The sequence below is a fragment of the Nyctereutes procyonoides genome, unplaced genomic scaffold, assembly GCF_905146905.1.
Source record: "Nyctereutes procyonoides isolate TBG_1078 unplaced genomic scaffold, NYPRO_anot_genome, whole genome shotgun sequence".
Classification (NCBI taxonomy): domain Eukaryota; kingdom Metazoa; phylum Chordata; class Mammalia; order Carnivora; family Canidae; genus Nyctereutes; species Nyctereutes procyonoides.
The window spans coordinates 11,123,746-11,136,439 of NW_026575147.1; the positions used below are offsets into that span (position 1 = coordinate 11,123,746).

Sequence of the window (12,694 nt, forward strand, 5' to 3'; positions counted from 1 at the left end):
TCCTCTTTATCCCTCTTCAACCTGCTCATGGTCCCCACCCCCAAACCCAGAAATCCTCCTTCTCTGGAGACTTACAGAGGAGATTGCCTACCTAGTGTGGGCTCTCAGAACGATAGGGAAGAGTCACCCTTGACCAGGTGACTCCAGGGGCATCTCACTGCCCAGTGGGTGATGTGTGGGGTGGGCAGGGGCACCACCTCTGCTCTGAGCTTTCAGACCTTCTGTAAGAGATGGGGGGGGGGTGCTCTGTGTGTGTCCTGCACACTCTTTCTCTTCACCTCTTCATATTTAGAACACCAAGAACCAGCTTAATGAAAAAGCAGAGTAGTTAAGAGAGACTCCAATTTTGTTTTAAAGAGAGAAATGGAGTCTGAGTCGGAGTCAGAGACAGAAAGAGAAGCCCAGGCAAGGGCAAGGGGAAGGAGAGAAGGATATGTTGATAGAAGTTCATCCTGATAGTGTCCTTGGTTGGAAGTAATGCCTACTTATTCATAATTATCCTACATTTTCCAAATTCTATATAATTAACACATATTTACAGCCAGAAAAAGAATTAATATATCCTTTTTTAAAGCAGAGCACTAATGGAATGAAATAAGCTCTATGCCCTCTCTTTGAGGACATACCCAGGCCTGTCCTCAGAAGGTTAAAAGTCAAGGCCTTGATTCCTACAATACCACTGTGTCTAGACACACCCTTGGGAGCTTGCACACACACACACACCTGCCCCCAGCTGCCCCCACCTCTCACACACACTCATGTGCATACACCACACACATGCACACAAACACACTACCCCACCCCCAAGCTACAGGTCTAAAATCTATGCATAGGAGAGCCGCACCAACCAAGGATAAACTATGGAGTTAATTCACACGAGCCTATCACCTCCTGGCCCTGATCACCAGAGAAGAGCTCAAGAGGCCAGGCACCCACCCACATGGGACAGGGGTACTGACCTAGGAGCCCAACAAGGCCAAGTGGACAGATCTGCTTATACATACATTTTGGATCATCTCTAGAATTGGCCACTCCTGACAGAAACCACACATTTCTTGAAACCTGAAAAACCCTGTCAGCCCAATGATAACATCAGGGAAGAGTCAGATGACATTTTTAAGTTGTGGCAGGTGTCTCCCAGGAACCGAGCCAATGATGCCAAGGACATTCCTTAGCAGAGAGGAAGTACTGAGGAAAGAGACAGAGGGACTGAGACAGAAGCCAGATCTGGCCAGAGTGGATGTGCAGCCAGGACCCAGTGAGCTCAGCAGTGAGGACATCACCATGAGCATGAAACAGGCTGCTGAGAAACACGGGTTAGACAAACATGAGCCAGGCAAAATCCAAAGTCAGCCAGACTTCTTGTCCCTTCTGTCCCCAGAGGGCAGGGACTTTTTTGTGTGTGGGGGAGGGGGAAAGGGATATAAGCCCAGCCAGAATCATCTGGCAAACCATTTGGAACTGGTACGCATTGCCTCCTGGATCTGCCTCAGATTACCTGGTCCTGCCAAGTGCCAAGGGGTGTGCAGGAGAGACAGGGGAGCAAAATATCTCCTGTCCAACCAAATAGGATCAGTGGATCTTGGAGAAAAACACAATACAAGCTTGGTTTTTCCCCAATTCCTCCATCAGACGCCATCAGGCCAGGGCTCCCTGAAGACCAGTGGTGGTGTCCCTGCTGGCCTCACGGGTCCATGAGAGTAGGGACAGGAGCTCAGGAGGGCAGGGTTCAAGCCTCCTCCATCAGAGCAGGCATGTCACACTTCCTCCATCTCCTGGGCCACCTCTGAGGCCCTGGGAGCCCACCTCCCCACATGTGGGCACACCTCCAGGAGCCCAGAGCCCAGCTCCTCACCCTTTGCCTGGCCAGCAATACTAGCCAGAGTGGCCATGTTCCCACAAAGAGCGCAGCCCCTGCACTGGCTCAGGCCCCAGCCTCGGTTCACCCATGTCAATGCCAGGAGGATGTCCAGACTGGGCCTTCTCACCATCTGCATCTGACTGTGCTTGTAGCCAGCAGGACTCAAAATAGTACCCCCTACCATCTGAGTCTGTAGACATTTTGAGGGCAGCATATACAGACTGGAAATCCTGCTGGGCAAGCCCTATACTTCCCTGCATAGGGGGCAGAAAACAGGAGCCAGGATTGGGAGGCCTAGAATTTGGGGCTAATTATCTGCCTAATTCAAGCTACAAACCCCCACTGAGGCCAGAAGGCACTAGTACTGAACATAGCTGAATCCTGGGTAGGACCATCCAAAATCTCCACTAGGATTTTCCCAATCTAGAGAAGCACCTTCTTCAACCCACATAGAGAGTAGGCAGGTCATGCATCCATGCATCCACCTACCCTCCCTCACAATGGCCCATCCAGATAGACTTCACTGAACTCCTCCTTTTAACCAGTCTCATGCTGGGTATTGAGGACACAAAAGAAATACACCCTGGTGATTGCCCTGAGCCTGGTCTGGGGAAGGTGCTGACATTTGCAGAGATAATCAGGACCTAAAGAAAAGGTAGTGACCAATATATAGTGACCAAGTCCTGTCTAGGACTTGCAGGAGAAGGGGGGAAGCCGGGGACGAATCCCAGAAGGAGGTGACCACACCTAAGTTGAATCTTAAAGAAAGAGCAGGTGTAGGCCAAAAGGTGTCCCCAGTAGAAAGAATGATGAGCAGAACCCCTCTTGTTTTAGCAGCAGCTAGACCCAGGTGCACACTGGAGCTGTTCCCTTGGAAATGGCAGAAAGGTGAAAGATGCACAAGCAACAAAGAAGCAGAAATCAGCCCTAAATGTTAGAGGGAAGCTCCAGGGTAGCCCTGAGGATCCTGAGCCCAACTTAGCACCCCAGTGTGTTCTCTTGCTCCCAAGGCCAATATTTGTGTGGTGGTTTAAAGAAAATGGAATCTCCTGGATGCCCTATGTCAATAAATAGGCCAAGAGCCTATGGACAACAAGTACTGTCAACACAGCCTGGACACTCTCCGTCTAGGCAGCAGGGAAGCTCTGGGAGCCCCAGGTTCCAGGGGTATGACAAGTGACCAGCATCATGCAAAGCCAGGAGGAGGGTGACAACCTGAAAGAGCTCAAGGCTGGTGCTCACTGTGAGGCCTTTCCCCATCTCCACCGTGGGAAGGACTGGGTGATCTTGGCCCTAAGGAACTAGAGCAACCCAGGGCCCAAGGTGGGGAGAGTGCTCCCTGCTCAGTAAGAGGTGCCACAATCCTCCCACCATGCTATTTGGCATTGGAGCCTGGGTCACCAGCTGGCCCTGGGTCACTCAGTTGCTGAGTATGTAGCAAAGGGATGCCTCTTAACTCTCCACAGGGTTGGATTCCCTGCAATAAGATCCCCCTCCTTCCCCTCACCCTTTCTTTTCTTGGAGGTGGCAGGAATGGGGCAAGAGGGACTATTGGCTTGGACACACACCCCTCCTTCTCAGCTGCTTTCAAGGTGCCTCCATACCTGAGCCTATAGTTGAACCTTACCCCCAAGCAGGGTTCTGGCTGGGGTAAGGCAATGGCGCTAGAGCACACTCAAGACTGCGTGGTCACTCTTTCCCCTGTCTTCCTCCTCTTTCATTTGCTGCCCCCACCATGATTTCCTGAGTAATAAGAGAGAGCCCTCACCATGGCCCTCTAGGTAGAGGGTACTTTTTTTTTTTTGGCATGCTTTGGAGAAAATGACTGGGTCTTGCCCAGGTGACCACACATCGCCCTCCCCCAACCCCTCCACCCCATTCCCGACCAGACTGAAAGCTCCCATCTGGGTTCCTCCGCCTATACACTGTCCAGCCAACCAGGGTACGAGGGAGATGTCTTACAGAGGCCATGTGGTAAGGAAGGGAAGGGAGGAGGAGTGGGAGAGACAAGGAAGGGGGAGAGGCAGCCAAGGCCAGCAGAGCCAGTGTCTTTCCCGGGGGACCAGTGCTCATCTCACCTGCATGGGGATGAGGGGCTCCTTGTCATCGATGTCAATGAGTACGTCTTCCCCAGGACTGAGTAAACTCACATCATCTGTAGGGAAGAGCCATATCCATGCCTGAGAGGGGCTCCTTCAGGGTACTCGCCCCTCTCCAGCCACAACACTCAGGCAAGACACTGAGACCAAAGGCCCTCAGCCTTCCACACTTCTCAATGTCCTTCTCTGTGTCCTTTTCTTCCCATCCAGTTCTTCCCTCTCCCATCTTCTCTCACATTCACTGTCGCCCTACCCCCACCTGGTTCTCTCTCTCTCTCTCCTCATCTCATAGAATCCCTGCCTTTCTGTCTCCCTCAACTTTTCCCCCACATCATCCCACCCTAGCCCTGGCCTCTCAGTTAGCCAAGAGCTGGGCGATGCCCTGAGGAAGGCAAGATTCCCACCCTCCTGGTCAGCTGAGCAGAAACCATTTCTCGCTCAGATCCAGGTAAGAGAAGGGCTTCAGGCCACGTCTCACCTGGGAAGCCCCACCTGCCCCAGCCCCCCAGCCCTGGCCCTCTCCATCAACAGCCCTACCCCCTCCCTACCTGGGCCGCCCTGTGGGGACGGACTCTCCTCGGAGTACAGGTCACACATGAAGCTCTCCAGGGAACGGATGGTACACTGGCCCACCACAGGCCGGCGGCCAAACTGGCGGTTATCAATGACCTTGATCACGATGGAGGGACAGTAGACCTCCTCCTTGGGCAGCATCTGGGCAGAGCAGGAGGGAAGCTCTGGGCTGTGGCCTGAACCCACCTCTTGGAGACTTTAGAGGAGGCGAAGGCTCTCCTTCACAGGACAAGTTCAAGGAGCAGAGAATGACTTTAAACCCACACATCACCCCCAAGAGCCATAAATCCAATGTGGTGGTTGGCCGAAGCCAGGAGCTGGCCAGGGGAAGAGAAGCCACACACCTTTTCAGTCTGCCTCTTGAATGCTGTATGCAGAGGCTGACTTTTCCCCCACAGCTCTACCTTCCGGACACATCCAGCTCAGCCTCAAGCTAAAACAAGTCTACTTTCCCTGAACCCTCACTGGTTGGGGAGGGGAAGAAGGGAGAAGTTGGCCCAGGACTCAACATTTCTTGCAGACAGTCCCCCCCAAGTGGATACTCAAGAGTTGGCTTACAGACCCAGATTCTTCTCCTCCCAACCCCTGCCCCAAAAGCACTTTGAACACAACTTGAAATAATTTATATGCTCTCCTTCGGTGGCGGCTTTGGCTCAGCCAAGAGGAGGCTCCTGTTGACAGCCACTGGGCCTGGAATTTCTCTAGTGCTTTCATCTTGCAAACCATTTTCCTTTCCTCAGACTTGCCTCACTCCGGCCACTAGGCCCAGGCAGCCTGGGGAGCTGCAGAAGGCTGAGAGCCTGAGGGCCTGCGGGCCACGGCGGGGGGGAGTCCACAGCAAGGCTAGAGGAGTACCCAGTCAGGGAAGGTCTGGAGGAATCACGGAAGGTCAGAGCCCTGGCAGGCCCCCCAAGGGGAGCTCCAGGGGGCTGAGAACTTCCCTGGCAGGGAAGGGTGGGTCCTTGCAATTCCTGTGCACGCCTGTCTGGGTAGGAAGAAGCCAGCTGACCCTCATTCATGCTGCTCACAGGCTTCAACTCTTCCAGGGAGGAGATGGTGAGCACTGCTTCCCCATTTCCACAGACAAATGAGATGGGAAAGATGCCATGACCTAGCCAGGATCCCACAGGGAGGCAGAGCAGACACCCGAGCCCCTGACTCCAGAAGGGGACAGCAGGGAGGCCAGGCTTACCACTTCCATGAAAAGGGTACAGATGTCGAAGTTGGGGTTCTTCCGGAGATTCTTGATGACACAGGACTGCACTGTCTGGCCCCCGCACTCTACCACAAGGCTAGGAGAGGAGATGCTGGCCAGCTGGTAGCTCTTCATGTTCCGCAGGCCCCACGCCAGGATCTGGGGACACAGAGTGAGGAGAGCAGCTGGAAAGGCCCCGGCCCCCAGGAAAGGCTGAGGCCAGGAAAGGGAAGGGCCAGGCTGCGTCCCCACCCCCACCCCATGCCAGGACCCAGCTCACCTCTATGGCAGTACGCCGGAGAACAGGCTTGATGTTCTGGGGGACCATGAAGATGTTGGCCTCCCTCTGAGGTGGCGGGTAGGGCAGGTCTACGTCCTCTGACTGCAGAGGATGGCAGGTGGAGCAGAGATGGTAGGAGGAAGACCAAGGCAGAGAGATAAAAAAGAAGGGGGAGGCAGTTGGGACAGAAAGGACATGGGTGGAGGGCAGAAATAGAAAGGCAAAGGCACACAAGTTGGGCAAGCAGGCAGGCAAAAATGAGAAAACCAAGTCAGTTTTTGCCACGCACCATCTTTTCCAGCATCACAATTTGAGCACCTTGGCCTGAGATTCAGGTCACCTTGTTTCAAATGAACCCCAGGTCACCCCCTCCTCCCCAATGCAGTCTCAGAGGCACCAGTGTGCTGCTGAGGGTCTCCCCATCCCTGCCACATGCACACACATGCACACGCACACACACACTGCACACTTTCATCCTAGCACATCCACTCCAGCCTCACTTGGGCACAGAGAGGACCACATCCCCTCCCGCTAGCCTGGTTTTCCTGCCCCTAGGCTCAGGCACTCCCAACGTGCCAACCACCTTGGTGTCTCTCCTCCATCCCCCACACCACACCCAGACACCTGCCAGCCCTGAACCCCTACTTCTCACATCTGTCCACCACAAAGACAGAACACTCACTCTGTGAGCCAGAAAGAGAATTTACAAATAGGAGAAGGGGATGTACGTGCCCATTATTCATGGGCGCTAACAGGAACTGCTGGGGAGGCTCCTTCACCACCATAGACCAAAGATGAGAGCAGCATGTGTCAACTCTGCTGACTGAGGTTTTGCCAGAAAGACTGAGCCAAAAATCCCCCATGATCATGAAGAAATACACAGGGAAGCATCACGGGCAAGGCAGGCTGTGTCACTGTAGACGAACCAACTACCAAGTCTCACAATGCTTAGGAACACAGGCTCCACCAGCTACTGACATACATCAATTATTTCATCTTTCCATGGCTCCATTTTTTTAATCTATAAAATAGTTATTAAAAGTTGCCAAAACTCGGGATGCCTGGGTGGCTCAGCGGTTGAGCATCTGCCTTTGGCCCAGGACCTGATCCTGGAGTCCCGGGATCGAGTCCCACGTCGGGCTCCCTGTATGGAGCCTGCTTCTCCCTCTGCCTGTGTCTCTGCCTCTCTCTCTATCTCTCAAGAATAAATAAATAAAATCTTTGGAAAAAAAAAAAGTTGCCAAAACTCTAGATTAATGTGAGGCTTGAAGAAGTTAATACTGACACTTAGAACAGCACCTGGTTCACATGGACCCTCAACAGGTCTCTGAGCCCACATTGCACCTTTGTGGCAATTAAAGAAAGATGTCCCTTCCTTGAGACTCTTTACTTCCACCTCAGAAAATCGTCGTATTTTACTAGCTTCTTAGAACAAGACACTTTACTGCCACCTACTGGAAAATTGTTATAATAAATACAAATACATAATGCCTGCACTGGAAATTGTATCTCCTTAGACACAGTGCCCTTGTGCAGTGCACAACCCACACTTCCATACAAGAAGGCCCTGACACTCAGAAAATGTTGACTATTAAATAAAAGAGCTAGGCTGGACACTTTACAGAGCCTGCCTCGTGTAATCTCATTTAATAAACAATGGAATCAGTGGATTAATTCTCCAAGTGACTTGCTTTGGGCTCCTTCTCAAAGGATGGTGCACCCATGTACAAATGCTCTGACGTAGATGGTGGGAGCAGCTGGAGCACTGAGACACATGGGCTTCCCCTTGCCTCCATGAATCACTTCACAACCAACCCCAGTTGTCACTATTGCCCTGTGACACACACTACACTTCCCCAACCTGCAGCGGTTAAGAAGCTCATTTCTAGAATTGGTTGGGCCTCAGTTCTAGTTCCAGCCATGCTGCCTTCTAGCTGTTTGACCTTGGGCAAATTACTCAATGCCTGTGACTCATTACCCTCCTATGAAGATCCAGGATAACAATACCCCTGGAGCCTGCTCCAACAATTCAGTGAGAACAAACCTCAAGTGTCTGGCACCCAGGAGCTGCTCAGTCAATGGCAGCAATTGTAAGGATGGCATTATTGTTGTCAGTACCATTGTTTTCACCAGGAGGGCTGTTGCTCTCCCAGGGTGACTTGAGGAGAACCGAGTCCCCAGTAGCATTTCTCAGAACACTGGCTTCCGAACTACCCCTATGTCACATAGGCACCAAGGGAAGGAATTCATAATCTTCCTCCAGACCTTCAAAGCAGGTGACATGGGATAGGAAGTGCCTACATTTTTGGACTGGCTGGGAGACAAACGCTGTCAGGAGGAGTGGCAATGTGCGGAGCTGCCACAGGGCACAACTCCACGGCCTGCTGGGCATGTGACAGTTCACCTAAGTAGTGGCCTGGAGGGAAAGGTTTTGCCTGAAGGTCTGCTCATGGTCTGTTTGTGGCCTGCTTAAGGCTGGTGCCCAGCCCGATGTGAGGGGCCCAAGGCCCAAACCCCAATACTGAAAGGAGCAAAAAAGAAGGGACTGGGAGGGGCAGAAAGATCAGGCCCTTCTCACGTGCTTATACCATTCTCCTGAATCACCAGAAAAACTCATTAATATATTCCCCCACCCTGAACATTTCTCTCCAGGCCCCCCAAACTCTGGGCAGTGTCCCTCTGATTCCTGTTTATCCCTCATTTGCACATTCCAACTTTCCTCCCGGCTCTGCTGAGCTCCATGGTGATGACATTCCCCTCTACAGGCTGAGGACCAGGCTCCCCATTTTCAGGAACCTGTTTGTGAGGACAGGGAACAAGAGCCTTGAGCAGGCTTGAGCTCCAGTACCGTTTGGAGGAGGCCCTGGAGGAAGAAGGCAGGTGCACACAGCTGCGGAACACCAGGCCCAGCAGAAGCAGAAGGAAGAAAGAAGCAGAGACAGTGGTTAGAGGTTTGTCCACGGGCATTCTCTTTGGCACAGCGTGAGGCCACCATTCTCATCCCAAACCGATCTCTGTCCACCTCACCATCCCCCCAGGGGTCTAGGCACATGTTTGCTCCCTGCCATTTGTCAGCAGGACCCCTGCCTCTGCAGCCCACCCCCACACCCCACAGCCCCCATCCTCCTCCCCGGCGTGCACACCCACATGCCCATTCATCCCTCTGGAGTTATCACTGCACAGCCACACCTAAAGCCTCCCTTGTTCCCAGCCACGTCCCATCCCAAGCTCCCCAGCAGCTGGATCATTTCCTTCCCTATTTAGAGATGGTCTCTCATATCCATCCTTGCCCTGCTCTGTGTCTTCCAGCAGCCTCCCTCCATCTCTCCCTCTCCTCAGCAGCATCCTGCCAACTGACCTCGGCCTCCTTCCTGAGACGTCCCTGGTTTCTCTCTGCTGCCCCTTCCCCCTCACCCCCCTCTGTTGGCTGAGTCTCCTCAGCCAGTTTCCTGGGCTTTCTGCCTTCAGACCCACATTGCCTACCTCTTCCTGCTCAGTTTGCCCATGTGCCCCACTGGCCTCTAACACTGAACAGGTCCCAAACTGGATCAAGTTATCCCCTCAAAACCTGCTCTCTCCCCATGACATCTCAGAAACCAGCCCCACCATCCACCTTGACCATCAAGCCAAAAAGCCCCATGCCACCCTTGGCTCTCCTCCCCTTCACACCATGTCCCATGGACCACCTGGCCTTCATGATTCTGTCACCTAAACTTCTCACATGCCCATCCACCTGTCTCCTTCCCTCACCCCCTCTCACCTGGATTCACCAGCATCCCCCTAAGTGGTCTCCTTGCATCTGGTTTTGCAAATCCCTTCCCAAGAGAGCCAATGTGTGCTGTATTCTGCAACCAGGGGAAGTGTTCTAAGAATTTCATTCTGTTTAAAACCTGTCAAACGCTCCCCAGCTGCTCAGGATGAAGTCCAAGTTCCATGACATGGCCTCCAAGACCCCTCATCTTCTATTTCCTTCTGACTTCTCTGGTCCTGCCTCCCGCTAGATAATCTTCCCTTCTGGGATCCCAGAGAATGATGAGCCACCTCCCCATACATGCTCAACACTGGCCCTCCTGAACACTAGCAAGTTGTAGAGGCAGCACACTCTCTTTTCCTTTGAGGCTTGGAGTTGCCAGTCCCTCTGAAATGCTCTTCTGCCCACCTCAACTGGCCACCTCCTTCTCAGATTTCAGATCTCCATTTAAATCCTCCCTGGTGTCTTGAGCTCAAGATAAGCAGCCCCATGGCTTCCGCAGCAACTTGCCTCACTCCCACTGAAAGACACACCACCCCGTGCCATCCATGTGTGTTCCACTGGCAGCTCTGCACACGGGGACCACAGCTGAAATCCCTGTCCAAGGACTACAGGATGATGAATGAGTAATCGAGAGGAGGGAGGGATGGCAGAGGAATGAATGGGTGGGCAGATGGTTGAATAAAGAACCCACCCAGGGATCCCTGGGTGGCACAGCGGTTTGGCGCTTGCCTTTGGCCCAGGGCGCGATCCTGGAGACCCGGGATCGAATCCCACGTCGGGCTCCCGGTATATGGAGCCTGCTTCTCCCTCTGCCTATGTCTCTGCCTCTCTATCTCTCTGTGACTATCATAAATAAATAAATAAATTTAAAAAAAAAAAAAAAAAAAAGAACCCACCCAGCACACTCTCCCTTCCTCCCCAGCACTCCTGTCTGCATCAACCTGCTCCATGGGTCCTCACCAACCCCCTTCCCCATGCCTGCTCCTCGCTCCCTCTGACTGAATGGGCTTCCCAGACCACCTTCCTGAATCTAACACATCTCTCGGGGTCTCATTCAAGCTCTCCATTTTCCAGAAAATCTCCCAACTGTTCCAGAAACTTCTTACCACCCTATGATAAGGTCCTGACTGGTCTGTGACACCTCACTGTGAGAGTCCTGTGGCCCTGGCCAGATGACCAAACTCCTGAGCCTGAGTTCCTCAACTTCTGGTCCAGACAATGTGAGGAGCTCAACACCGTCTTCCAGGCCAGTGAATCTCGAGGAGAGTGGGGGGCTGCAGCGATCCTATCACATCCAGGGAAGCATATCAACACTGCCAGAGGGTAGACACAGACTCCAAGTATCACCAGGACATTGTAATTCACTGTCCTATGTGATACGAGGACTCTGAGGACCACGGACCTGGAGGGCAGCTATACAACGGAAGTCTAATTAGATGAAGCCACCCATGACCAATCCCTCCCTCGCACCCCACCCCCTGCCACCCTGAGTGCAGGCAGACCTGGGGCCACCCCACTGATGGGTCCTACAGGTGTGCAGGGTGTTTACTGAACTGCCTCTCATCAAGAGGACAGGGACCCAAGAACAGATGAGGCTCTCTCCCCCCGTCAGAGCAAAATCTACCCTTATGTCCCCTTCAGTCTGTTCAGCAGGCCAGCTGAGCACAGAGAGCTGAGGACAAGCCTTGAGGGGGGACTTCCTCCCCTAGGTCAGAGGGCCACCACACTAGACAGACATTCATTCCCAGGGCAGGGCTGGGGGAAGGGTCGACCCCCCACCCCCACCACCAAAGTTGTCCTGTTAGCAGCGGCCCCAGAGACTCCCACCTCACCAGGCCAGGACGGTCAGAGGACCCTCTAGACATTCAGATCCTGGCTCCTCCGGGAGCTCCAGGCGGGGGCAGCCAGGCGTGCTGGGAGGGCTCCATTGTCTGCCTGCCCCACCCAGCTCGTTAGGAACAACATGTTGCTCTAATTACACTTCCCAGGAAAAACAGTGTTTTAAATTAAGGCCTTGGGGGAGGGAAAGGGGGATGGGGGGACCACTGGGTTTATTTTCCTGATTGCAAAACACCAAAATTTTCCTTCTCGTGGATTTGGGGGTGCCAGAGAGTACCTCGTGTACATCTCCAACTAGAAGCCATACCCTGGATTTGGAAGGGGACAGAAAGACATCCGGTTGGCCCTCTGAGCCCTCAGGGAAAAACAGCCATGGAGCGGGCAGTCCCTTCTAGCAGGGCATCCCCCCGCCTTGGAGCAAGACAGGAGCAGCAGGACCAAGAGTAATACCCCAAAGAGCGCCCCGAAGAGCGCCCCCTTAAATGGTCAGGTCTGCAAGCCTCAGCTGTGCCCACTGGGTCCCCCAATGGGATCTCCCTCTGCACAGAGTACCGCATCCTCGGGGCCCCCCGTTGTTAAGGAAACCACCATCACCTCTTCTGCCACCGGTGTGTACGTGTGTGCGCGTTCTTACGCATGTACACACTCGCGCACATGCACGCTCTCCAGTTCTCAGGAAATCTAAAATTGCAGTTTCTTTGAACTCATTCCCCTTGGCAGCACGGACCGCCTTTGTTCTCCAGACAAAAAGGAAAAGAAACGAGACAGAGGGCTCAGAAGAGGCGGGAAGAAGGAGGGAGAGAAGGAGCCAGAGGCCAAGGAGCAAATCAAGGAAGAGGGAAACAGGAAAGGAGAGCGGAAGAGGAGAAGGTGAGCAAGGCTCAGGAAGGGGGGGGGGGGGGGCTCTTGCTCTACTCTGACAGAAAGACAAACTGGGGAGCCAGGGACGGAAGTTCTCCCCTCACCCATGCTCTCTGCAAGGACCCAGGTCTCCCAGATGTCAACGAAGCCTCAAATACACAAGGCAAGAGTCCCAGTTCCCCAGGCCAGAGCTCCAGAGAGGGCTGCTCCAGATGGGCATAAAGCCTGGGGG

At 53.4% G+C, this 12,694-nt stretch overlaps 1 protein-coding gene across 22 annotated transcripts in view; it reads right to left on the reverse strand.

Moving 5' to 3' along the window:
* Positions 1-12,694, reverse strand: part of DYSF (dysferlin) — a 215,386-nt gene that overhangs the window by 58,118 nt on the left and 144,574 nt on the right. For 15 of the 22 annotated variants that reach the window (XM_055312250.1, XM_055312246.1, XM_055312248.1 and 12 more), the window contains 4 exons: positions 6,009-6,110; positions 5,726-5,887; positions 4,509-4,674; positions 3,940-4,016 (listed from right to left, as the gene is read on the reverse strand). In XM_055312250.1, coding sequence (XP_055168225.1) covers positions 3,940-4,016; positions 4,509-4,674; positions 5,726-5,887; positions 6,009-6,110 — 507 coding nt within the window. Of the gene's footprint in view, positions 1-3,939; positions 4,017-4,508; positions 4,675-5,725; positions 5,888-6,008; positions 6,111-8,856; positions 8,899-12,694 lie in introns of all 22 variants that reach the window. The other 7 variants (XM_055312238.1, XM_055312229.1, XM_055312237.1 and 4 more) reach the window with 1 other exon arrangement.